Source organism: Aedes albopictus, chromosome 2 (assembly GCF_035046485.1).
Source record: "Aedes albopictus strain Foshan chromosome 2, AalbF5, whole genome shotgun sequence".
NCBI classification, from domain to species: domain Eukaryota; kingdom Metazoa; phylum Arthropoda; class Insecta; order Diptera; family Culicidae; genus Aedes; species Aedes albopictus.
In genome coordinates, this window is record NC_085137.1 from 226,222,286 (window position 1) to 226,248,746 (window position 26,461).

At 38.9% G+C, this 26,461-nt stretch overlaps 1 protein-coding gene and 1 long non-coding RNA gene across 3 annotated transcripts in view; both read right to left on the reverse strand.

Moving 5' to 3' along the window:
- LOC134287936 (uncharacterized) overlaps positions 1-26,461 on the reverse strand; it is a 179,781-nt gene that overhangs the window by 118,676 nt on the left and 34,644 nt on the right. The window lies entirely within an intron of this gene.
- LOC109401416 (uncharacterized protein KIAA0513) overlaps positions 6,911-26,461 on the reverse strand; it is a 52,736-nt gene continuing 33,185 nt past the window's right edge. The window contains exons 4-10 of one of the 2 annotated variants that reach the window (XM_062851213.1): positions 22,072-22,182; positions 21,751-21,987; positions 21,437-21,690; positions 8,554-8,743; positions 8,140-8,488; positions 7,983-8,077; positions 6,911-7,865 (exon numbers count right to left, since the gene is read on the reverse strand). In XM_062851213.1, coding sequence (XP_062707197.1) covers positions 7,795-7,865; positions 7,983-8,077; positions 8,140-8,488; positions 8,554-8,743; positions 21,437-21,690; positions 21,751-21,987; positions 22,072-22,182 — 1,307 coding nt within the window. In that variant the 3' untranslated portion in view covers positions 6,911-7,794. The remainder of the gene's footprint in view (positions 7,866-7,982; positions 8,078-8,139; positions 8,489-8,553; positions 8,744-21,436; positions 21,691-21,750; positions 21,988-22,071; positions 22,183-26,461) is intronic. The other variant, XM_062851214.1, reaches the window with a different exon arrangement.

Genomic DNA, 26,461 nt, shown 5'->3' on the forward strand with positions numbered 1-26,461 from the left:
ATGATAGCATGCAATATGGGTATCTATGAATCGGGCTTGATGAGTAGAAGTCAAAAATCAATATCCGACGCCATTTTGGAATCCAAGATGGCGGACCATAATCCATGATGGCAGCCATGGAATGGTAGATTGAGCTATGATACCATGCAATATGGGTATCTATCGATCGGGCTTGATGAGTAGAAGTCAAAAACCAATATCCGACGCCATTTAAGAATCCAAGATGGCGACCACATTCCAAAATGGCGGCCATCAAATGGAAGATTGAGCTATGATACCATGCAATATAGGTATCTATCGATCGGGCTTGATGAGTAGAAGTCAAAAATCAATATCCGACGTTATTTTGAAATCCTAGATGGCGGACCATAATCTAAAATGGCGGCCATGGAATGGTAGACTGGGCTATGATACCATGCAATATAAGTACCTATCGATCGGGCTTGATGAGTAGAAGTCAAAAATCAATAGCTAACGCCATTTAGAAATCCAAGATGCCGTACAATTATCTAAGATGGCCGCCCTGGAATGGTAGTTTGAGTCATGACACCATGCAATATGTGTTTGTATCGATCGGGCTTGATGAATAGAAGTCAAAATTCAATACCCGACGCCATTTTGGAATCCAAGATGGCGGACTATAATCCAAGATGGCGGACTATATTCCAAAATGTCGGATCATAATCCAAGATGGTGGTTTGAGCTATGACACCATGTAACATGGGTATCTATCGATCGGGCTTGATGAGTCAAAAATTGATATTTGACGCCATTTTTGGATTCCAAGATGCCGCACTATAAGTCTCAGATGGTGGATCGTAATCCAAGATAGCGGCCATGGAATGGTGGCTTGGGCCATGATACCTTGCAATATGGGTATCAATCGATCGGGCTTGATGGATAGAAATTTCAAATCGATATCGAACGCTATTTTGGAAATAAAGATAGCGCGACCGAAAAACATTCGTTTACCATACAATATTTAACAGCCTCTGGTGACGTTTTGCGTTGCAACTATATGGAGGACTGAGGAACATCGGCGGCAGAAAGCCGCCGATGTTCCGAAAGTCCGATGCGTCATGTTTGCGTCAATTCACTTCTAGGCGATCAGCATATCTAAGCATTTGCCCGGTAGAATGCGAACATAGGTGTTTTCCCTGTTTTAGTCCGACGAGCGTAAGCGAGTCGGACAGCAAGCGTTTACACGTTGTAACGCAATCATATGTCTACTGATTGAGATTTGAAACGGCTCCGCAATTTGATAGGACACAGAGCATGCAACGAAAACTTATCTGAAACGCCCATGAAGAATCATAATTTATATTGAAAGCTATGAAACTACTAATTCTAGCAAATGCCATGTGCACTGTTGGCAGAAACGAAAATAAAATTCAAGTTATGGTATTGAACTTGGCCTTTCTCTTTTCAGCTTAGTTTTTATCTTTTGTACACAGCTACTGTTTTTAACTGAATGTCTTCTTTGATTTTAATTCCATAAATTTGTATATTGTGCGGCCAACACAATTGCATACTGTGCCGTGGATTCGTATCAGTAGATTTTAAGTTTAGTATAGTAAGTATGCTTCGAAATTCTAGGTCTTTGACAGTTTTTCATATGGCATAAGGTGACATTAAACACCTGGAATCTATTCATCTTTAGCATGGTCTTGCGGAAAACCGGCACCTATTCGGCTAAATGGGACTTAGCATTTGCTTCAATTCTCCTCAATAAATAAACCCGAGCAAAGCCGGGTCATTCAGCTAGTTTTATGCATAAATATCAATATTTATAGAACTTTTGATGACGAAATCGGATTTAGCGAACATTTGGCAGCTATAAACATTCATTCGAATATTTATTCCAGCTACGATAACAAAAGATTGAAAGTGTCGATGAAATTTGCTAAACACGTAGTTTCGGAAAATATTAAATTTAATACAGAAATATGTCACTAATTAACTGTAAAACAATTTTCAATTTCAATTCGTTTTACTTTTATCAGCGAATAACTGTCTAATTTTTGGAGGAAAATTCGTTTAAACGCACTTTTTTCGGTTTTTCCATATTCGTTATTGGCAAACTATTTCACAATTTTTGATATCAATATACATTTCAACAAGTACTATTATTAGTGACAGTTAGAGCGTTATTATCATAAATTTTATTATGCAGTAACACAAAGATAATGCTTTGAGAAGTATGTGCGTTTAAACGAATTTGTACCACTGTATAATGAGCTATTAAAAACTTTTGGCTAAACTCAAAATTCTTAACACGAAAGAAAATTATAACGATTAGATTATTTTTCTAATATAACACCAATTTATTCAATATTCCATAGTTTCTAAATTCAAGATGGTAATTTCAGTGCTGGGAAAAATCACGAAGTTCAATCGGTGGAGTTAAACCAATTCAAATCACAGCTACCCATGGTTGCGAATGCAAAACTGACATCTTTGCCGCTACGGTAGTTTAGTTTGTTGAATTTCATTAGAAACCCTATGTTGCTACGGTAGTTCATTACAGTAGATCACTATCCTGCAAACGGGATTTTCTAAACAGATTGGGGTATTTATTCGAGGACAGTTTTTGGTACAACTACTTCGGGGTGCGGTGATTTGGTTAAACCTTCGCTGGATGAATAGGTCGGGCTCTTGGGGAGATACGATTTAGGAACGTTACCCGTGACGAATGAATGGCTAGGTTTTTCACTTGCAAAATGGGACGAGCAGTCGGAGCGGACCTCTTTAAAAACGGCACTGAACATGTTTGTCGAACTTTGGGGTTGAACCCGAGTGCATCTTGCGTGCATCGGCTTGTCTTCTCAAGCAATTACATACAAAGCAAATTATTTCCTAATGATTGAATTAGAACAATAGGACATCAAATTCAAGCAAACTACTGTTACCATTCCCAGCACTAATTATAGTTCACTAGCTGTCCCGGCAAACGTCGTACTGCCTGCCTACTATGTTTTTTGGCTTGCAGCTCTGTAGAAAAGTGCCCCATTAAGGCGAAACTGGAAGCATTTCCCCATTTTTTTTTTTGGTTTTTGATTTTTTATTAAATAACGAAGCAATATTTTTAAAATCGGTTTTCGTGCACATGTAGAGTATGGATCAGGGTATCTTCTGATTTTTTTTTACGCTGCAGAAAATGTGTTTCGTTTTTGCAGAAACCATTTTTTAGTGAAATTTTGTTCAAAAATGTTTTTTACAAAAACGAAAAACATTTTCTCTCGCGTAAAAAAATCAGAAGATACCCTGATTCATACTCTACATGTGCACGAAAACCGATTTTGAAAATATCGCTTCGTTATTTAATTAAAAATCAAAAACCAAAAAGTGAGGAAATGGATCCAGTTTCGCCTTAAATGGAATTTCAAACTTTCTTATTTTCGGTGCGTTCCCAGTCGATTTTGCCAATTATTTTTTTGTACGAACACGTCGGAGCCTTGCACAAAAGAAACCCTGAAAGAATGGTGTAGATCCGTTGGCCCGTTTTCGAGCCTATTCGTTACATACAAACGCCATTCCATTTTTATTTATACAGATTTAAATTCCCTCTAATTGACTTGATTAAATTTATGTTTTCAGGAAAGCAACCAAATGGCCGGTGTGAAAAACAGATAAATTTACTAAAAAAATCCATAGAATAAACGAAATACCCATAACTTTTTTTCTTATTTATGATTTTAAATTAAGTCAAACGTATTTTATAGTTTATTATATTAGCCATAAATTATCAAAATTTCATTTCATTCGGTTCATTGAATCCGGAGATATAGCAGCTCAAAATTGACTATCGAATAATTATACCATTTTGTAGAAGCCTTCTAATTTCATGTAGAATAGCCCGATCTTTTCCAAATTTGGACCACTAATACACAATTAGTTGCTGAACTCACAGTCAAAATTTGAGAATATTTGATTCCTTTTTCGAAAAGTTACAGCTAGTTGCACATATCTTGAAAAGTGAAAATTTTACCTGTCCCAATTATTTTGACTATCCCCTGTACTTATCTCAGACCATAAACTTAAGTGGCAATTGCCGTAATCGCGGAAACTATCACTGCAGGAAACCCTCGAGGTGTTCTGAAGAATTGTTTTCAGAGTATTTTCACAGAACTCTCAAATGGTGGAAATATATTCAAATAAAAAATCTTCTGCAAGAATTTAAATAGCCATTCCTAGAGGAAATCGTGGTGCATTTTATGGAAAAATTTCCTCAGGAAACCCCGGGAGAATTCCGAAAGAGTCTTTTCTGGGTGAATTCATGAAAAATTTCCTGTAGAACTGTCTGAAATGTATGTTTAAAGTAAGTCACAGCGACTGTAATAGAATAAGAGAATATATTCCTGAAAGAATTGCAGGACAAATTTGTGAAGAAACTCCTTTGTAGGAGCTGCAAGAGATATACTTGAAGGAATTCATGGACGGATTCCTTAATGAATCTGTGAAAGAACTTTTTTAAGATTTCTTGGATATAATTATGAAAGAATTCTCCGATGACGTCTGGGAGAGTTTCCTTACTCCTGTATCCCTCTGAAATTATGTTAAGGTATTCCAATAGAAATCGCTGGTGGAATTCCTATAGAAATCCTTCAAGTAATGGGGTGAATCCATGGAAGAAATATTGAACGGCTTTCTGCAATTCCTGAGCCCCTGAATAAAATTTTGAAAAGATTCAGAGAGAAATTTCTGGAGAGGATTTCCTGGAGGCACTTCTGAAGAAATTTCTGAACGAATGCTTGGAGTTTTTCCTGGATTAATTTCTAGAGAAACAGCTAGATGAATCCGTGGAAAAAGTCCTGCAGAAATACCTGGAAAAAACCCTGGAGAAGTTCCAGGAAAAAATCCTGGAGGACTTACTGCAGAAATTCTTGGAGCAAACCCTGGGAGAAGGAATCCCTGGAGGATTCGCTAGAGGAATTCTAGGAGGAATCCCTAGAGATTATTTCTGAAGAAACCTCTTGAGGAATTCCGAGAGGAATCCTTATAGAAATTTCTTGAAGAATCCCTGGAGAATTCTTGGAAAAATCCCTGGAGGCATTTCTGGAGGAATCCCTGGAGGAACCTTAGGAGGAATGCCTGGAAGAACTTCTGGGCATATTTCTGGTGGAGTCCTGGAGGAATTTCAGAAAGTATACTTGGAGGAATTCCTGAACAAACCGCTAGAGGAATTCTTAGAGAAATCCTTGACGGAATTTATGAAGGAATAACACTAGGAATAACACTAGTTAACAAAATAAAACAAAAGTCGTGAACTTCTGTCAACGACCAACATTTTTGAAGGATATTTTAGCGCTGATTTTGAAACCGTGCTTCAAAAAATTTAAAGTGGAACTGAATTTTTGAGTTTTAGCTCAATATCGAGTATTACAACTTTTTAAAATATGGAATTTAATAAAATTTAAATATCTTGCGTTTTGTTCAACCAATTTTAAATCTTTTTCCATAAGTTAAAAGCTGAATGTAATAACATTCGATCATCTGAATGCAGGTTTTTCGTCAGATTGATAAAATTCAAGATATTGGCGGGTTTTGGGAACGATCTCCTTAAATTTTAGCAAAATTTCCAAAAATATATGAAGAAATGTATTTTTTTTTCAATAAGAAAAAAAAAACAATTTAAAAATTCTTTCTCAAGGTTTATTTGACATATCATATGTAGGCGAGATACAGTAAAAAATTCAGCTCAATCGGCGCATTGATTACGAAGAATGAGGTGTGTGAAGTGAGCGACTTTGCTTAAAAATAGAATAAAAATCGATTTCAGATCATCAACCTTGTATGGAAAGTCGAAAAAATTTCCACTCTAGTGTAATTTTTTTCCGTTGCGTTTTCGAACACAGGGCATGATTCTACACCAAAAACGATCATCAGCTTACCGAGTTCAAAAATGCTGTAAACTAGTGTAATTGGAGAAATTCCTGGACGAATGTTGGATAAAATTCAAGAGAAATCCTTGGATGAATCCATGGAGGAGAATTCCTGAAGGAATTCCTACAGGAATAGCAGGAGGAAACTCTGGTGGAATTCCAGGAGAAATTTCTAGAGCAAACCCTGGGATAAATTCTGAAGGAATCCTTGGCTAAATTTCTGGAGGATTCCCTAGAGGAATTCTGGGAGGAACCCCTGGAGAAATTTTTGAAGAAACACCTCTTGAGAAATTCCGAGGGGAATTTAGAGAAATTTCTGGAGAAATTCTTGGAATTCCCGGAGTAATTTCTACAGGAATTGCTGGTGGAATCGTTAAAGGTATTCCTGGAGTAGTCCCAGTCCTTGAATGAAATCCTGAAGGAATGCCTGGATGAATCCCTGGTGAAATTCCTGGAGACATGCTTGTAAAATTTCCTGGAAAGCACCAGAGAAACTCCTGGAGGAATTTCTGGAGGATTTTCTTGAATAATCACTGTAGAACTTTCAGGAATTCCTGCAAAAAATCTTGGAGAAATGTCTGGAGGAATCCCAGGTGAAATCTCTAGAGAAATACCCTCTGGGCCCCCGCCAGAAAAAAATCCTAGCTACACCAATGAAGAATGATGTAATCTTATCGCACAAGAGTGGAAAACAGTGAAACATACGATGCATACGCATGTATTTTCCCTAGTAAACCGCGTGCACGTGTAAGACAGAGCTTCTTGTTTAAGAAGTTGCAAAAGTTAAAGAGAGCTTCGAGCGCTGTCGTGGGAGTTGAAGTTCTGCCGAGCACCAAAAAAACGAGTTTTCTTGCGAATTTATGGTGGTTATTTCGGCTACATATATAATTATGAGTACTACGATTATATTAAAAATTGCTGATGCCATTTCAGTAATTTCACAATTTCCCAGTGAAACAACCACAGCAAATTTCCTCGAAGATTAAGGCGAATTTCTTTCCTAGAATATTGCTAACAGTTGAAAAAGATAGTTGGTCAAATTCAAATTTATTTCATTATTATTTTCGTGGTACCTGCCATCACTTGTAACACAATTTGTAGAGCTGGAAATATCAATCGTCACTATAGTTTAGTCCCATACCATGCAAATCAATCCAACAACCGGGTCGCATTCCACTTATAACTATTGCTTGTTGTCATTGCATTATCTTATCTATGATAAAACTATTAAAAGCATATTAAATATAAGGTGACACTCCGTGTCTCGCTGCAAGCTTACTGAATCTTTTAACTACCGCCAAGCATTACAACCTTAATTGCATGCTTTATTGTCACTTCATGTTTAACACTGCTCTTTCATTTCACACCTTCTCATATTTCGAATCACCTACCATTGGAAATGTTTTTTTCTGTTCTGATATACTATTTGTGTGTGTCCTTATTCGTTCTTCGAGACAGGAATGTATAGAAAATACTTATCGGTCTAAATCTGCTAGTAGTTGCATTCTTCGACGACGGGTATGGCCTAAATGGTTGTTTTAGTAAACCAACTATGCGTTATTCTTCGATTTAAAGTCTCTTTCTCCGCTCTATAAAAATACAAACAACGTAACAAATATCAACAGGTGCTCCTCGGCTAAAATCACAAATATATCACAAACACTGTCCCCTTTCTTCTCTATCAATTAATAAAGCTTCTCCTTTTTGCCGTACGAGATTTGGTAACCACTGGTTAAACGGTTAAGTTTGTTGCACTTTTTTAAAATTATTCAACGTTCAAGTATGAAGGATATACAATTGTTTAAGATTAGGAGAAAAACCATGAGTGAATTATAGCCAAAAAATCAGATCTCTACTCTGAAACACTTGATAACAGCCACGTGTTGCTTGGTGTTGTTGTCGAGCTAGCTCTCTAGTTTTCACGCCATGGATCCGTTTCACGGTACATCCTGTCGATGTTGTCCTTGAGAAGTTTTTGTTGCTCTGCAAGGAAAAAATATTTATTAGGTAGATTGTTCAAATGCTCTGCACAAAACAGTAAAAGATGATCTGTATGATCGATGATGTATTCGAAGATGTGACGGAATGATTATTACTTACCATTATTTAGGTTTGCAATGACACACTGCTTCATTAGAAACTCATAACAAAGCTCTCGACTTAAACCAAATGCATGCATATTGCATGTGAAACTCCTAAAATGATGAAAAACCAATGTTACATTCAAAAATACAGCACATGCCTTATTAATGGTTACCCCAGTTGTCCAAAGCTAAGATTTTGATGGTACTTCTTATCCTCGTTTAACTCGAAAGGATCCGTTCGATCGCAGGCACTGGTAGACGAGGACCGTTCATTTTCAGGTACCACCAGGGTATTACTGCTAGTCGCTTCTTCGTTTTTATTCTGTTGTTGTTGTTGTTGTTGTTGAGACGCCGTACTCGTCATAGAGGTAAGTTTTGTAGGCGGAACCGGATGGTGCTGGCGCTCCGTTTGAAGAGCATCGAAAAAGGCTGCATTCCAGAAGCGTAACGAATGCCAAATCGGTTGATCCCGAAGGTACGTGTACAAATACTCGCGGTACGGTTCACAACCAGGAACATCAACTGGAAAACGGGATTAGTGTTAGTAAACGTTGAGCGAAATCTAGAACAATCAGAAGTGATCTCACTATCATGGTAAAATGTAAAGCACATGTTCATCAGGGTTTTGGCTGGAGAGAAATCTTCGCTTTCAGCACACTCGAACAGAACAATCGCGAAATACTGGATCAGTGAGTAGAACGTTGATTCATCTACTCGCTTGGACTTGGCTCTTTGTGCGTTCACCAACCGAGAGAACCATAGCCGACCGGTTTCCGTCTGGAATTTAAGAACAAGACAGTAAATATGAAAGAGTTACGACAAGTGCTCCAAGGATGATGAAACAGCAACTATTAGTTATTTATGTTTTCTGCTTGGTAAAACATCCTCTACAAACAGTTCAAGAATTGTCTTGGCGTCTGCTACACAACATGAGGTATTATGGAAAACAAGAAAAAAAAACCCAAATTAATCCACCTAGTGGTGATAGTGCCTTTCTCGTCGAACATGTTCTCACAATCTTTCCGACAACGTAAGTCAAAGTGTTTCTGAATCCGAATATTCTTATATAAAATCAAGCGTTTCATCAGACATCTTTGAATTGACTTAAAACTTATTGATTGCACATAGTCCGACGTTATGTTCAACGTATAAGCAGGGCTGAAAAATATCAGACTTCTCAGTTGACTGCTTGAGCACTTTGTTGAGCACCTTCACTAACACTGGAGGCTGATAAATATCAAGACGATACTAACAAGCTAAGCTATAACTCTTTACACAATCACAGATCACAAATTTTTTTTCTGAACATTTGGGCTATATCTTATTGACCGTTGAAAACAAGAGCGATAGGTAGTGAGTATAGTGCGACGTCTGTTTGTATGTGGGTTTAATTTGTAAGATTTTGTTCTCTTACACATATTTATCGCTTGCATTGATTTTATTTACTTTCGTAGTTCCGGCGAAGCACCAAACGCTGGTTGTGCAACCCTACCGGTAGTCTGTAATACGATGTGAGCCTATTTTCTGGTTAACCGTTCCTCGGGTTATTCAAAAAACCGTAATGTAATATGGTTACTTTCGATGCGGTACCGGAACAGGTTCCGGAACACACCGGGTCTCCCAAATATAGTCTGAGACTATTTCATTGCTAACGTTCATTAGGTTACCCAAAAAAAACACGATTTGATTTATCTCATGCATGGGTGGGTATAGATCACTTTTACATTTGACCACTTCCAGTGGGACACCCAGAACTGGTTTCGGGACACTACCGGTTGTCTAAAATTCGGTCTGAGGCTATGTTCTTACGAATCGATCATCGTGTATTCAAAAAAGTTGCTATTTGATGTACTGTCAAACACTTATTTGTGCATTTCGCCAGTTCCGGCGAGACACTCGAAAGTGGTTCCGGTACACTACCGGTAGTCTTAAAGTGGTCTGAGGCTTTTCTTGCTGACCGTTCTGCGCGTCATCGAAGAAGCCGATATTTAATGCGCGGTGTGCATGCGTTTGGTTCCGTTCTACATTTGACCACTTCCGGCGAAGCACCTGGAACCGATTTCGGCACAGTATTGGTTTCCCAAAGTGTGGTCTATGATTGTTTCTCTTGTTAATCGTTCATCAGGTTACCAAAACAACTATTCATGGGGTTGGTTCTCCTTTACATTTGATCACTTCCGATGGGGCACCCTTAATCGGTGAGGAATACTACCGGTTTTTCCAAATATGGCCGGAAACTTTTTTTTGCCATTCAAGATACCTAAAAATCCGCGATTTGATTTGTCGCATGGGTTTGGTTCACTTTTTTGTTTGGCCGTTTCCGGCGGGACACCCGGAACCGGTTCCGGATCACTACCGGTTCAGATAAATATGGTCTGAGAATATTTTCCTGCTGACTGTTCATCAGGATATCAAAAAAGCCACTATTTGATATGTCGCATGTATGGGTTTGGTTAACTTTTAAACTTGGCCACCTCTGGCGGGACATCTGGAACCGGTTCCGGAGCATACTGTTCATCAGGTTATCGAAAAATCCGCGGTTTGATATGTCGCATGCATGGTTTTAGTTCAATTTCATATTTAGCCACTTCCGGCGGGACACCCGGAACCGGTTCTGGAACACAACCGGTTCAAATATGGTCTGAGAATATTTTCCTGCTTACCTTTCATCAGGATGTCAAAAAAGCCACTATTTGATATGTCGCATGCATGGGTTTGGTTAACTTTTATACTTGGCCACCTCCAGCGGGACATCTGGAACCGGTTCCGGAATACTACCGGTTCCAATATGGTCTGAGAATGTATTCCTTCTTACTGTTCATCAGGGTATTGAAAAAGCTGCGGTTTGATATGCCGCATGCATGGGTTTAGTGCACTTTTATGTTTGGCCACTTCCGGCGGGCACCCGGAACCGGTTCCGGGACACTACCGGTTCAGATATGGTCTGAGACCATTTTTCTGCTTACCGTTCATCAAGTTATCGAAAATGCCGTAGTTTGATGTGTCGCATGGATGGGTTTGTAGCGTTTTCATATCTGGCCTCTTCCTGGGGTACCGATCCGGAACACCTAAATGACCATAACTCCGGAACGGCTGGACCGATCCAACCCATTTTCAATAGGAAACAATGGGACCAGATTCCCCGTCGAATGAACCGTCGGTCATTAAAATCGGTTCAGGTTTACTGTCAAAAAGTGATGTGAGTTTTTTTGTACACACACATACACACATACACACACACACACATACATACACACACACATACATACACACAGACATCACCTCAATTCGTCGAGCTGAGTTGATTTATATATGTGACTCGACCCTCCGGGCCTTCTATCGAAAAGTCATTTTTGGAGTGAACATATAGCCTTTCCAGTACACTTAGTGTACGAGAAAGGCAAAACGCTTACTTTTTACAGGTACGTGCAAAGGAGTCAGCAGAATGAATGGTTCAACGAGAAGTGCAGACTGATTTTGGAAGAAAAGAACACATCGAGGGCTGTAGTGCTGCAGCAAGGAACCCGGCAGAACGGGGAACGATACAAACATAAGCGGAAACAGCAGACTTGCTTCCTTCAAAAATAAACGATGCCTGGAAGAAGCGAAGTGCGAATAAATTGAACTGCTTTGCCCTTCTAAAGTAACACGGAAGCTCTACCATAAGCCCAACGCATCTCGCAACAGAGAATGTGGACACGAGAGACCAAGGCAACGGAGGAAACGAATACGTCAGTACAGCAGAGGAGGGAAATGATCTCTCTCTCACGCTGAGAGAAATAAGGATGCCATTCACCAGCTCTAAGCTCTAAGTTGTCCTTCTGTTATTGACTATTTCCGGTTAAAATTGGTTTTAGGCGGAATTACTTAACAGCTTCCAACGTTTCGGCCCTTGGATTGGACCTTTCTCAGGGATGTCTAGAATTGTGTTTATTTATTGGGTAACTCTCGCTTAGACCGGCCCTTACACCTTGTCTTCAAAAATGTTTAAAGTGTCAATTTTCTCGCTAAAAAAGTAAGGAAAATGCATTTGGTTACTCAAATTGATGGACCCCCCGTTAGTTAGATCCACAACAATTTTTGCAGACTCCTCGATTTTGGTCAAATGGTGGCTCATTTAAACCGTTATAACTCGAAAGTTTCTCCAAAAACCACCTCAAAACGAATTGTTGTTGAAAAGAAAAACCCAGATTAATCCACCTAGTGGTGATAGTGCCTTTCTCGTCGAATATGTACTCATAAACTTTTCTTAGACGTTAGCCAAAATGTTCCTGAATCCTGAAAACACTTTACACTAGCAACAATTTTAACAAAGCCATCATCGATTTTCGAAACTTATTGATGATACATATTCCGATGTTATGTTCAACAACAAAACAGAGCAGAAAAAGATCAGACCTCTCAGTTGACTGCCTAACCACCTTAACCCTAGTCGTGTATTGGGGTCATTGTGACCCTATTCCATCCACTACGGCAGCGAGGCGAGCGTCAGCTAATGCTTGAAGAAGGTTAACTTTATTCACAATCACAGATCACTTTGTGATCTTCGCCAATGTTTATTTCAGCACACTTTAGGCTATATCGTCGGTTTCCTGCAATAGGGGCACAACTCAAAATTTGTCATTTTTGAGATTTTGATGGCAAATGATGAAAAACTATGTAAAATTTCATCTCACAAAGACCCGTTCCAAAATTCGTTGTGAAACGCGAGATTTGGGCATTTTCACCAATTTTCCGCAGTAAGGGCACAAACTCAAAATCAGTCAACTTTTTCAATAGTCGTTGAAAAATAGTTGTCAAAAATTCATGAAACAGATAGTCCTTCAGCCCCTTTCAATGATACAACAATCAAAATTTGTTTACTTTTGTCAAATGATGAGAGAAATAAGTGAATTTGCAGGAGGTGCTTCATGATTGCCAATTTTCAAACGCTTATTCTGAAAATTCACATTTTTTGAGTTGTGCCCCTATTGCAGGAAACCGACGATATGTTATTATCATTGGTAACACGATTCATGTAAAATTTGATCTTCCTACGAGGAAAATGAAGAAAATATAAATTTTCCATTCAAATTTCGATCGCAATGAGAAGAGTGAGGGCTCAACCAGCCGCACCCAAATTGTGAGCAGTAATTTTAGAAGCATAAGGAGATTGGAGATTGAAAAACTGTATAAGGTTGACGCGATTAAATTTTATTTTTATATAAAACGTTGATCCATCCTACAATACATCTACACCGCAGGAATCTGAAACGGTGTGGTTTAAAGAGATCGCTACGATTTCGTTCTCTCGCATATATGAAGACTTTGATCATTTCTTCATTTATAATCTTACCCAACGTTTACATGCTATCAAAAAAGCCACAATTTGATTTATCGCTTTGACATTTATTTTGTTAACCTTTATAATTCCGCTATTTGATGTGCAGCTTGCATGGGTTTGGTTAACCCTCTAATGCCCAACCCCGCCTTTAGACGGGGTATAGTTTAAGCATTTTTGTAATTTTTGTTTCGTGGAAAATCAAAATTTTTATATTTTTGGCTGATATTTAGGACTGTTTTGTATATCTCAAAATGGTTTTTGGTGTATTTTAAAACATATTTATATTTTTTAAAAATCATTGAAAAATTGATGTTTTAGTCACCTTCTAGAAGTCATTGTTTATTTTGTATTGAATCGCTACAATTAACATATTTTAAATTTTTCCCAAATCATTCTATCCTAGTTTTATAGTTTAAGGGGATCGAATACACTCTAAAATTATTTTCCTTAAAATTACACGGAAAATAAAAATTTCTATGATAAAAATTAAAAATAAAAATATTTCAACAATCATCATAAAATCCCAAAATGTTTTCATCTCAAAAAATCCGTACCCCAAATAGGCTTTCAGGAAAAATATAAAACTGTGGGGATGTTCAAAAATAAAAATTAGAAAATTCAAAAACTGAAATTCACGAAATCGAGAATTAAAAAGAATTATCTTCCAAAACATGTTTAAATCGATTTTAGATGACGAAAAATGATATTTAGATCAAAATAAAAAATTTGGGTATTAGAGGGTTAAATTTTACGTTTGACTACTTCCGGCGGGACACCTGGAACTGATTCCGGTTGTCTCAAATATGGTCTTAGACTGTTTTTGTCAACTGTTCATCACGTGACCTGAAAAGCCGGAAATTGATGTGATTTGAGGCTATTTTCTTGCTAACAGTTCGGCATATTTTTGAAAATGCCACAATTTTATGTATCGCATGCATGGTTTTGGTTCACTTCTATCAAATCACACCCGGAACCGATTCCGAACTACTGTGGCCTGAGACTATTTTCTTGTTGACTGTTCATCAGATTATCAAAAACGCCGCTATAGTTTAGTTCCTTTCTATATTTTACCACTTCCGACGCGTTAATCGTCTTGTCACCAGTTCTGGAACACTACCGGTTCTTCCAAATATGGTCTGAGATTATTTGTTGGTTAACCGTTTATCTTGTTACTGAATACGTCATCGATATGTCGCATGTATTGGTTCTCTTTTACATTTGACCATTTCTGGCGGGACACCCGGAATCGGTTCCGTAACACACTGATACGGCTTGCGTCTATTTTCTTGCAACTGTTCATCATGTTACCTAAAAAGCCACGATATCTCAATGCATGAGTTTGGTTTCACTTCCTGCCCGGAATTGGTTGCGGAACACTACCGGTAGTCTCTTAAATAGTCTGAGCCTATTGGCTTGCTAACGTTTATAAGGTTATCAAAAAAGCCGTGCTTTGCTGTGTTGCATGCATGGGTTTGGTTCAATTTTATATTTGGCCGCTTTTGAAGTGAAATCCGGAACTAGTTTCGGCACAACATACTGGCAGTCCCTGATGTGGTCTTAGCCTACTTCCTTGATAAACAGTCATCAAGTGGTCGGAAAAGCCTTGATTTGATGTGTCGCATGCATAAGTTTTGTTCACTTTTAAATACGGCCATTTCCGGCGGGAAACCTGGAACCGGTTCCGAAACACTACTGGTTCAGATATGATCTGAGTCTTTTTTTATGCCAACCTTTCGTTATCAAAAAAAAGCCACGCTTCGATATGTCGCATGCATGGGTTTGGTTCATCTTTATATTTGGCCACTTCCGGCGGGACACCAGCAACCGGTTCCAGAACACTACCGGTTCAGATAGGGTCTGAGACTGTTTTCTTGCTAACTGTTCATCAGGATATCGAAATTGCCGCGATTTAAAGTGTCGCATGCATTGCTTTGGATCACTTCTATATTTGGCGACTTCCAGCGGGGCATCCGGAACCGGTTCCGGAACACTACCGGTTCAGATATGGTCTGAGACTATTTTCTTGCCAGGTTATCAAACAGCACCGCTTTGATATGTTGCATGCATAGATTTGGTTCACTTTTATATTTGGCCACTTCCGGAGGGACACCAGGAACCGGTTCCGGAACACTACCGGTTCAGATATGGTCTGAGACGGTTTTCTTGCTAACTGTTCATCAAGTTATCGAAAATGCCGTTGTTTGATGTGTCGCACGCATGGGTTTAAATCACTTTTATATTTTACCACTACTAGCGAAACATCCGGAAACGGTTCCGGAACACTACCGGTTCAGATATGGTCTCAGACTATTTTCTTGCTAACTGTTCATCAGGTTATCGAAAAAGCCGCGATTTGATGTGTGGCATGCATAGTTTTGGATCACTTTTATATTTGGCCACTTCCAGCGGGACATCCGGAACCGGTTCCGGAACACTACCGGTTCAGATATGGTCTGAGACTGTTTTCTTGCTAACTGTTTATCAGGTAATCGAAAAGGCCGCAGTTTGATGTGTCGCATGTATATGTTTGTTACATTTTTATGTATGGCCCCTTCCAAAGGCACGGGTCCGGAACACCTAAATGGTCATAACTCCGGAACGGCTGAACCGATCCGAACCATTTTCAATAGGAAAAAATGGGACCAGATTCCGCGTCGAATGAACCGTCGGTCATTAAAATCAGTTGAGGTTTACTGCCAAAAAGTGATGTGAGTTTTTTTGTACACATACACACATACACACATACATACACACACACATACACACACACATACACACACACAGACATCACCTCAATTCGTTGAGCTGAGTTGATTAGTATATGTGATTCAACCCTCCGGGCCTTCTATCAAAAAGTCATTTTTGGAGTGAACATATAGCCTTTCCAGTACACTTAGTGTACGAGAAAGGCAAAAAGATAGAGGTACTATTAACAATAATAAAAAGTTGGGTCGGCCATATTTATTTTGGCCGCCATCTTAGATTTTTATACCAAAACATTTTTTTTTCATGAGGGCAACCACCGATTTTCAAACTTTTTGCATCAATTGAAAGCTGACGAGGCACTTATACATAACATATAAAAAATTAGAGATGTCTTTTTTCCTTTCGAAAGTTATCTGCAGTTTTGTAAATTAAGCCACGTTTTCTCCATACATTTCCATGCGCACCGGCAACGACATGCAACAGCATCCGAGTTTACGCCTGCATGTATACACAAAGGCGCGTGCCGCAAAATTTGGCCAAATCGGAGGTTCGTTTCCGTTTTTGACTGTTTCTCAATGATGCGAGCATTGCCTTTATAACCTTTTTAATGTTTTGAAAAGCTTAAACCTTCAGCTTTCCATTAGTGGGCTCAAAATTTAAATTCGTGTTCGTAAACACTGCGAAATAACGCTGCATTTAAGTAAACGGCCCAGTGGGCAAAAGTGGCTTGATTTACAAAACGACAGATAATTTTTGAAAGAAGAAAAAGACATCTCTAATTTTTTGATATGTTATGTATAAATGTCCCAGCTTTCAATTGATGCAAAAATTTTGAAAATCGGTTGTTGCCCTCATGGGGAAAAAAATGTTTTGGTATAAAAATCCAAGATGGCGGCCAAAATCAATATGGACGACCCATTTTTTTTATTATTGTAAATAGTAGCTCTATCCTTCTTCTTTTTTTATAACGGTTTAAGTGAGCCACTATTTGACCAAAATCGAGGAGTCTGCAAAAATCGTTGTGGCTCTAACTAACGGGGGGTCCATCAACTTGAGTAACCAAATGCATTTTTCTTACTTTTTAGGCGAGGGCTTTCAGAAAATCGGCATCCTAAACATTTTTGAAGACTAGGTATAAATAGTGGGCCGGTCTCAGCGAGAATTTCCCATAGTTAAGTTTGTCCAAAGTAGCCCCCATTCAGTTTTATATGAGATGTGTCCGATTGGTGTATGAACAACTTTTTTGTTTATAGATGGATTTAGCTCAAATTTTGCATACATCGTACATACATACTCACGATTATTGTGTGTAAAAATTGTGGACATCCATACGCGCCAACTTGTGACGTAGTTGGGGGGGGCGAGGCCTCTCAAAATCAACCAAATTCGTAAAATTTCGACGCAGGTCATCTAGTTTAGGCATATTTACGTGGAAACTAGTGCATTGAGCTAAAAAAAGTTGAATTTTGTCCAATTTTGGAGAGCTTCGCCCCCCCAACTACGTCACAAGTTGGCGCCTATGTGGACATCCATTCACTACTCTGGGAGTTATAATGTCATGAAGTTGAAAAACCATGAGAAAGTGTATAAAGAAGCCCCGCACGACGGTACGTCAGTACAGCAGAGGAGGGAAATGATCTCTATCTCACGCTGAGAGAAATAAGGATGCCATTCACCAACTCTAAGCTCTAAATTGAGAAACAATCTAGGAAAGATGGTATCGTAGTTGAACTCATCAAGATGGGCCCAGAAATGTTGACCGCTTGCCTACATTTCTGAAGGATTTACCGTCTCATGAAGATTTAGTTCGTTGTTGACCGGCCATGATGAAGTTAGCTTGATAACTTCTTATGAACTCATTCATTTTAGACGACAGAGAACGAGAGATGACGCAACAGTTTCGTGCCGCGAGCCAAAATATGCAGGGATAAGGACGTGGGTCAAATTGGAGACCCAAGACGTGAGGTGATCGAAAGGTGGGAGCAGTACGTCATCCTCAAAACATCCCTGGAAAAAATCATTAGAATAACTAGCCACAGAAGTCCAATGTCGTGACTGTTCGTGTGACTAACATCTAGTTTGCCACGCCCTTACAGCGTCAGTAGCGGTACTAGAAGTGTCAAATAAATTTTGCTTGCCAAAACAAAAGATCCTTTACAAGATAAGCACTTAAAAATAGTCAATTAATACAATTAAAATTAGTAAAATATTTAAATAGAAAAAGTGACTACAGCGCCATTGGAGTTCTAGTGTATTTCTATTAAAAAGTCCTAGAGGATTCTCTGGAAGAGTTCCTGAAGTAATCCATGGATTGCTTCTTGAAGAGTTTCTTGGAGAGAAAATAATATTCAAAGAATATATTTCTAAATTAATTGGGATTTTCTGAAGGAACTCCTTTGCAAGAGCTGCAGTGGTATTCTTGGAGGAACTCATGGATGGATAACTGAATAAATCCGTAGATGAACTCCTAAAGGATGAAATAGGGAAAATATTTCTGGATGACATCTTAGAGAATTTCCTGTCTCATGTAAAATTACCTAAGAAAATTCCAATACAAATTCCTGGTAGAAACGCTCTAGAATTCCTCAAAGTAGATATAAAAAAACTGCATGATTTTTTGGAACATCCCTAAATAAATTCTTGGGTACATCCCTGCCAAAGATGATGACATCATTTTTGAAATTTCTGAAAAAAAAACTCTGAATATATCTTGAAGATATCCCGAGAGCAATTTCTGAAGGAATCACAAGAGGAATTCCTGTAGTAATCCCTGGAGCGGAGGCATTCCTAGAGAAATCCCAGAAGGAATCTCTAGAGGAAGCTCTGGAGGAATCTCTGGAGGAAGTTGTGGAGGAGTAACTGCATTAATGCCTGAAGGAAACCCTGGAGAAATTGCTGGACAAATTCCTGGCGGAATCCGTAGTGAAATTACTGTAAGAATACGTAGTAAAATTCCAGGAGGAATCCCGGGAGGCATTCCTTGATGAATCTTATCAGGATTTTTGAATAAATCCGTAGCAAAATTCCAGGAATCCCTGGAGATATTAATGAAAGAATTCCTGGATAAATTCCTGGAGAAATCTCTAGATAATTATGGAAGTAATTTCTGGAGAAATTACTGAAAGAATTTCTTTAGAAATACGTGGGATATTTCATTCATAAACGCCTGGAGGAATTTCTGGAGAAATACTTTGAGGAATCCCTGGAGAAATTCTTGAATTGAGGGAGCTCCTGAAAGCAACTTTGGATGAATTTCTGGAGGAATATCTGGAGGAGTTCTTGAAGGAATGCCTAGATTCCAGAAAGAATTCCTAGATTACTTGTTGAAGGAATTTCTGGATGAACTCCTAAATGAATTCCTGGGAAAATTCCTGGAAGAATCCCTGGATGAATTGCTGGATAAAATCCTGGAAAAATTGCTGCGGGAAATCTCGGAGGAATCAATAGAGGAATTTCTGGAGGAACTCTTGGAAGAAATCCCAGGAGAAGTTTCTAACGAAATTCGTGGTGGAATTCCAAGAGGAATCCCTGAAAACAATCCTGAAAGAATTCTTGGAGGAATCCCTGGAAGGATTCCTGGAGGAATTAGTGGATGAAACCCTGGAGAAATTTCTGAAGGACTACGTTGTAAAATTCAAGACCATGGAAAAATTTCTGGGGGAATTCCTGGATAAATTGGGGAAGAAATTCCTGGAGGAGTTCTGGAAGGAATTTCTGAGGAAATTTCTGAAGAAATCTCCTGAAAACCCCAGTCGGGATACGTGGATTAACTCCAGGAGGAATTTTTGGAGAAATTCTTAGAGGATCTCCTGGAGAAATTCTTGAATTAAAGAAGCTCCTGGAAGCATCCCTGGATGAAGTCATGGAGGAATGCCTAGAGAGTTTTTGAAGGAATGCCTGATTTCCAGGAGGAATTCCTGGATCAATTCCAGGATCTCTTCTAGGAAGAATTCCGTGGGGGATTGCTAGAAGAATCCCTGAAACAATTACTGGATAAAAATCCCGGCAAAATTCCTGAAGGAATTCTCGGAGGAATCCCTAGAGGAATCTCTGCAGAAACTCTTGGATGAGTCCCAGGTGAAATTTTTGAATACTTCCGTGGTGGAATTCCAAGAGGAATCCCTGAAAAAAAAATCCTGGAGCAATTTCTGGAAGAATACCTAAACAAATCCCTGGATGAACTCCTGTAGGAATCCCCACATGAATTCTGCAGAAATGCCTGGAGGAATATCTAAAGGTATCCTTGGAGAAGTCCTTGGAGGATTCCCTGAAAATAATATTTAAAGAATCTCTGGAGGAATTCATTGAGAAATTTCTGGAGTACTACCTGGATGAATTCTTATAGGAATTCCTGCAGCAATTTCTGGAAAAACTCCAGTAGGGATTCCTGGATGAATTCTTAAAAGAATTCCTGGAGAAATTTTTGACGGAGATGTCGTGACCGAAACGAGCGGAATCAATTTCCAACCCTCAAAACTGTAAAGAAATTCTTGGATGAATCCTAGGAGGAAGAAATCCGTGGTAGAATTCCAGCAGGAATCCCTGGAGATTTTCCTGAAAGAATTCCTGGAGAAATCCCTTGATGAATTCGTGGAGAAAATCCTTAGAGAAATTTTGAGAGAAATTCCTGGAGGATTTTCTAGAAAAAAATCTAGAGGAATCCTTGGAATAGAGGAATCTCTTAAGGGATATCAGGAATTGCTGGAAAAACTCCAGAAGGAATTCCTGGATAAATGCCGGGAGGAGTTCCTGGAATAATGCCTGGTGGAATTTCTGAAGGAACGTCTTGTGAAATATCTGAAAAAATTTCTGGAGGAATTCCTGGAGGAGATCCTAGAGGAGTCCTTGGATGAATTCATGGATTAAATCCTGGTGGATTGCCTGGAGGAATTTCTAGTGCAATTTCTGTATGAATTCTTTGATAAATTCATAGAAGAATGCCTGGAGCGATTCCTTGTGTAAGTCCTGGAGGAAATCTTGGAGGAATCTGTAGAGAAATCCCTGGAGGAATTCCAGCAGTTATTCCCGGAGTAATATCCAAAGAAATTCCTGAAGGAACTTTTTATTTTGTTTATTCTTTTCGTCATCCGTAGACAAAGTACATATGAACAAATACGTATTTTTTCTGATTTCTAATTTTATGATAATTATGGAATACGTTTAAAAAACATAATTAAAAAGAATATTAAGTAGTGTTTTAAATTATTAAAGTTAGTGTTTCTATTTCTGTATATCTAAAGTTGAAAATAGATCATTTTGAGGGCAAGCCTAGGCAACAGTGTTACGATAGGCAGGACACTTTCGAGGTGGTGGAGGACTTCTTCTACCCCTGGTCCATATTAACGTCAGACAACAAAGCTAGCCAAAAAAATCTGCAGTCGACAAAAATTCACCCCCGCACCAAATGCATCATGTACAAGAAGCTGATAAAACCAACTCACCCTCGCATACTGTCCAAAGTCCGACTTGAGTTCCAGCGTAATGGATGAGCTTTCTCGGAATAGGATTTTAACGAACCGCTTCATAAAATCCAGTATGGCTTCCTCCGACTGGCTGTCTAAACTGATTGATGAGGCCCAAGATGGCACGGAGTTTTCCGATTCTGACCGAATCCACATCTTCAACTCGGAAGATTCCAGGGTCGCACTAAGCACGCAGGACTCATTGTCACTGGTGGAGGCACTGCTGGGAATACCTAAAATGAAGAATTGGTTAGCTCAGAAGTGTACCCCTAAATGTTGGATTCAATACTTACCCATTTTTGGTTCTCTAACGTAGTCCTTACCGGACGGAACTGCTTCCACTGCTGGTACGGATTTCGAGGCCACTTCCACTGCCAGGTCGCTGTCTCCATCGGGAGGGGGCTGAGGTGATTTCGAATCGATCGAACAGGAATTATTACTATAGTTGCTATGGCTAAACTCGGTGCTAATACTGTTTGATGGGGGTCGTTCCACGGGGGGCGCCGGCTGTGCACTACCATTTGAAGTTGCTAAAGGACGAGAATGAAAAATGAAGCAAAAAAGTCAAGTGATGCTCGAAAGGTGAGAAGAGCTATTGAGCTAAATTGGCTTACGATGGCTAAATGCTGGATTTCTGTATCGTCCCGAAAGCACCTCTTCGTGGGCTCTTCTTTCTTTGGCTCGGCGAAGTTCGAAATCTATTTGATGGCTTTCGCTGTGATCGTCTGTAAAGTGGAGGATAATAATTATGGATTAAAATATAAACTTACAAGACTGGTAAGAGACAAATAACATCTTCTACGCCAAAATATGAGTTCTTTGTATATACAGGGGGTGGCTAAAATGTTTGGGATAAGCAACTTTTTTTTCTCACGAAAAGTACAGCGTTTTGAACTTTTCATAGAGTGCATCAAAAACTCTCAAATTTTGACTGTTTGTTTACCTATTATATGTGCATCATTGGTACAATTTTGAGCTCGATTGGTTAATCTTTTGCGAAGCTAGAATCGTTCTCGTAAAACACTATTTTAAAGACAACTTATTTTTGAGCTGTCATATCTCGGAAACCAGTGAACCGAATTGAATGAACTTTTGAACGTTCATCAACAATATATTGATGCTTCACATGTCATAAAAACATATGTACTTTTTGAACGTTGAAAAAAGTTATCATGGATTGAAACTTTTTGGATCTTTCTTGAAAAAATGTAAATGTTTCTGTTCTCAAGATATCTCTGATAAGATGTATTAGAGCCTATTTGGATTGAAGGAATAACACATTTAGTAATTTTTGTATGATTTTGTAAATTTGACTTATTTTCCTCTATATAGGGGAAAATGCCAAACCGGTATAACTTTATTCATCGTACGAAAATATTACATTTTATAACGTCGTATCAAGTATCAAAATATTGTTGAAAAACGTTTAAAATTTCATTCAATTCGGTTCACTGGTTTCCGAGATATGGCTGTTCAAACATTATTTGTCTAAAAAATAGTGTTCTACCAGAACGATTTCAACTTCGCAAAAGATTAACCAATCGAGCTCAAGTTTGTACAAATCATACACATATAATAACACAAGTTTACAAAATAAAACGAAAGTCGTGAACTTCTGTCAACGACCAAAATTTTTGAAGCACAATTTAGTGCTGATTTCGAAACTGACCTACAAAAAATTTTGAGTAGGACAGTTTTTGAGTTTTAGCTCAATATCGAGTTTTGCAACTTTTTAAAATATGTAATTTACTAAAATTCAAATATATTGCGTTTTGTTCAACCAATTTTAAATCTTTTTCCATAAATTAAAAGCTGAATACAATACCATTCGATCACCTGAACACAGGTTTTGCGTCAGATTGATGAAATTCAACATATTGGCGAGTTATAGGGACAATCTTCTTAAATTTTAGCAAAATTCCCAAAATTTTTTGAAGAAAGGTATTTCTTTCAATAAGAAAAAACCATCTAAAAAATTCTTTCTCGACGTTTATTTGACATATCATATGTAGGCGAGTTACAGTAAAAATTTCAGCTCAATCGGAGCATTCATTACGTAGAATGAGATGTTTGAAGTGAGCGACTTTGCTTAAAAATAGAACAAAAATCGATTTCAAATCATCAACCTTGTATAGAAAATCGAAAAAAATTCCGCTCTACTGTATTTTTTTTTCTTTCACGTTTTCGAACTCAGGATATGATTCTACACCAAAAATGATCATCAGCTTACCGAGTTCACAAATGCTGTAAACTAGTGTAAGTGAACAAACAGTCAAAATTTGAGGAATTTTGATGCACTCTATGAAAAGTTACAGCATGTTGAACATTTCTGTGAGAGAACAAAAGTGGCCTATCCCAAACATTTTGGCCATCCCCTGTATTTCTTATGCTTTAAGGTGATACGGGACGCTGTGTTATTTTCCCTCTCTTTCTAACAATTTGCTTCGCGTTTTTTAAGATGGTAATCTCGATTTCTATGGCACAGAAGAGACTGAAAAACAATCAGCATGTGCACTGCAAGCGAGCATACACAATGCTAAGTTTTTGTTCGAAAATATGAAGTAGATTCTGAGATTACCATCTTAATAGTAACAGAGAAATGGCGGGTATTTCCTCAATCGTCCCATGCGCAGTTAATGTGTAGATATGCGCTTAGGGGCTGTCCATTAATTACGTAAGGGTTTATGGGGGGAGGGGGGGGGGGGGTTTGAGAAATCTTACGCGCCATACAAAAAAATTTGGGTTGTCATACAAAAAATCTTACAAGGGGGGAGGGGATGTCGAAAAATCGTAAAAAATCCCTTACGTAATTAATGGACAGCCCCTTATGAGATTTTTTTAATGTTGATAAATGCTTAAGATACACTGAGTAATCTGAGCAAGTGTTATCATAAATTAATGTAGGTTTGTACTGTTTTACCCATATTTGAGTGGAGCACCGTATTCTAAATTGAATACTTCCAATCACACAAAACAAAAGTAAGCAACCAAGCGTCTCCTTGATCTTGTGTCCCAGATAAAGTGAATCGCTAAGCGGGCTAACCGGGCAAAAAAAATATATCCGAAGAGGTACATAAATGGGACAAACGGGTTTTAAAGAAAAGATAAAAGCGGAGCAGAATGTGTGTAAGAAATGTTTAACGGAAGTAAAAGGATGCCTCAGGTATAGGGGTGTTCAATGCGAGTCTCAGGAGGGGCTTACAGGGTGTGTAAATTGAAATGCCCTAATAATGGTCACGTAGGTTAAGAGGGAATACAGTTCTATTTGCGTAGTAATCGTGATAACTAATAATGGGTAGGGTTGTCTTGTCCGGGTTTAGATGTGTTTGATCTGATCATACAGCCCTGATGCGTTCAGAAAATAACAATGTTATTATGGCACACCTTGTCTGGAGATGAAGTGCTTTGGATATCCGTTAAAATGTACTAAGTACGTAGATGCTCCTACAGTTTGCGATCTGATCAATGCTGATGGCTCGGTTTGGTCTTCCGGGTGGAAATTGTTTGCCTTAACCAGAGAAAGCCTCAAGCTTCTCAGATTCTGATTCTTTCCGTAGTCAAAACGATGGCACAACTCATTGAGGATACGCGCCCCTGGGGAAGTTATTTCTAATATTAACGTCCACCTTCGGTATCTCCACCGCCCAGCTTCCATCGCAGAGTTTTAATTGAACGTGTTCTGTTCATGTTCTGTTCAAAAACGTTGCTCACGTGTACCAAGTTCAAACACTGGTGGGCGTTGGAACTCTGTGCATACAGTTATATTCTTAACATTCTTAACAACAGATAAGACATAATTAACAATAGTATGCCACAACAGGGTGCCTGTACCAATTATGGCACTACCTAAGGAAAACTATTTGTATAAAAATAACAAGAAGACCAATGAATGTCACCAATATGTTAAAAGATAGCTGAGCAGGAACAGGAAAAATATAGAAACGAAGCCAAAACTACTTTTAGTATTTATTAAAGCGTGCTACATTTGTTAACTTCGGTTCCTTTTCGCACTATTTGCATGCATTTCTTATGGGATTTGCCATAACTGATACACTATGGCGAAAACGGGTGCAAGGAAGCCGAAATTTTAAGGAAAACGATTTATTCCTACCATAATTTGAGCAAAATGTGGAATTTAAATGAGTGCAACCATCTTTTGTAAACGTGATCTATTGTTCATATTTTTTTTCTGGTTGATTTACATCGTTAAAGGGTGAAAATCAGCTATGGCGAATAATTGGTACTATAGCCATAATTGCAACATGCCCTCCTGCCCATCCTATCCTTCCGGTTTTGGCCACCTTTTGGATGCAGGGTTCGCCGTAAAGTACAGCGAGCTGGAGGTTCATCCTTCTCCGTCACACACACACCATTCTCTTGCACAGCACCAAAGTCGTCCTTAGCAGGGACCTCCGAGTGCTTGCAGGTCCTCTTCAAGCATGGTCCATGTCTCGTGTCCACTGATGATGCGCCTTCGTATTTCACGGCTAGCGTTGTTGTCAGCCGTTAGTAAGGATCCACCTCGAAGGTATCCCCGTCTAATGTCACATTACTACCTAGACGAAACCGGTCGTGTTTGTTTTCGACGCATTCACAACAACCTGACCTTTGCTACTTCGCGTTTCAGACGGGTGTACAGTTCTGCCACCGTTCCAAATGTTCTGGCGATAATGTCCCTGCCGTCCGCAAAGCATACAAATTGACCGGATTTTGTGAAAATCGTACCCCGGCTGCTGAGCCAGACTCGTCGCATTACACCTTCCACAGCAATGTTGAAAAGCATGAAGTTCGAATGAACTGAAGAATTCACCCAAAACCCTTACGCAGTTTTGCACACCGCCCATCGTCGCTTTAATCAGTCTAGTCAGCTTTCCAGGAAAGCCGTTTTCGGCCATGATTTTCTATAGCTCTGTGCGGTCGATACTACCGTATGCCGCTTTGAAGTCGATGAACAGGTGATGCGTTGTGACCTGGTATTCACGGCATTTCTGGAGGATTTTTCAT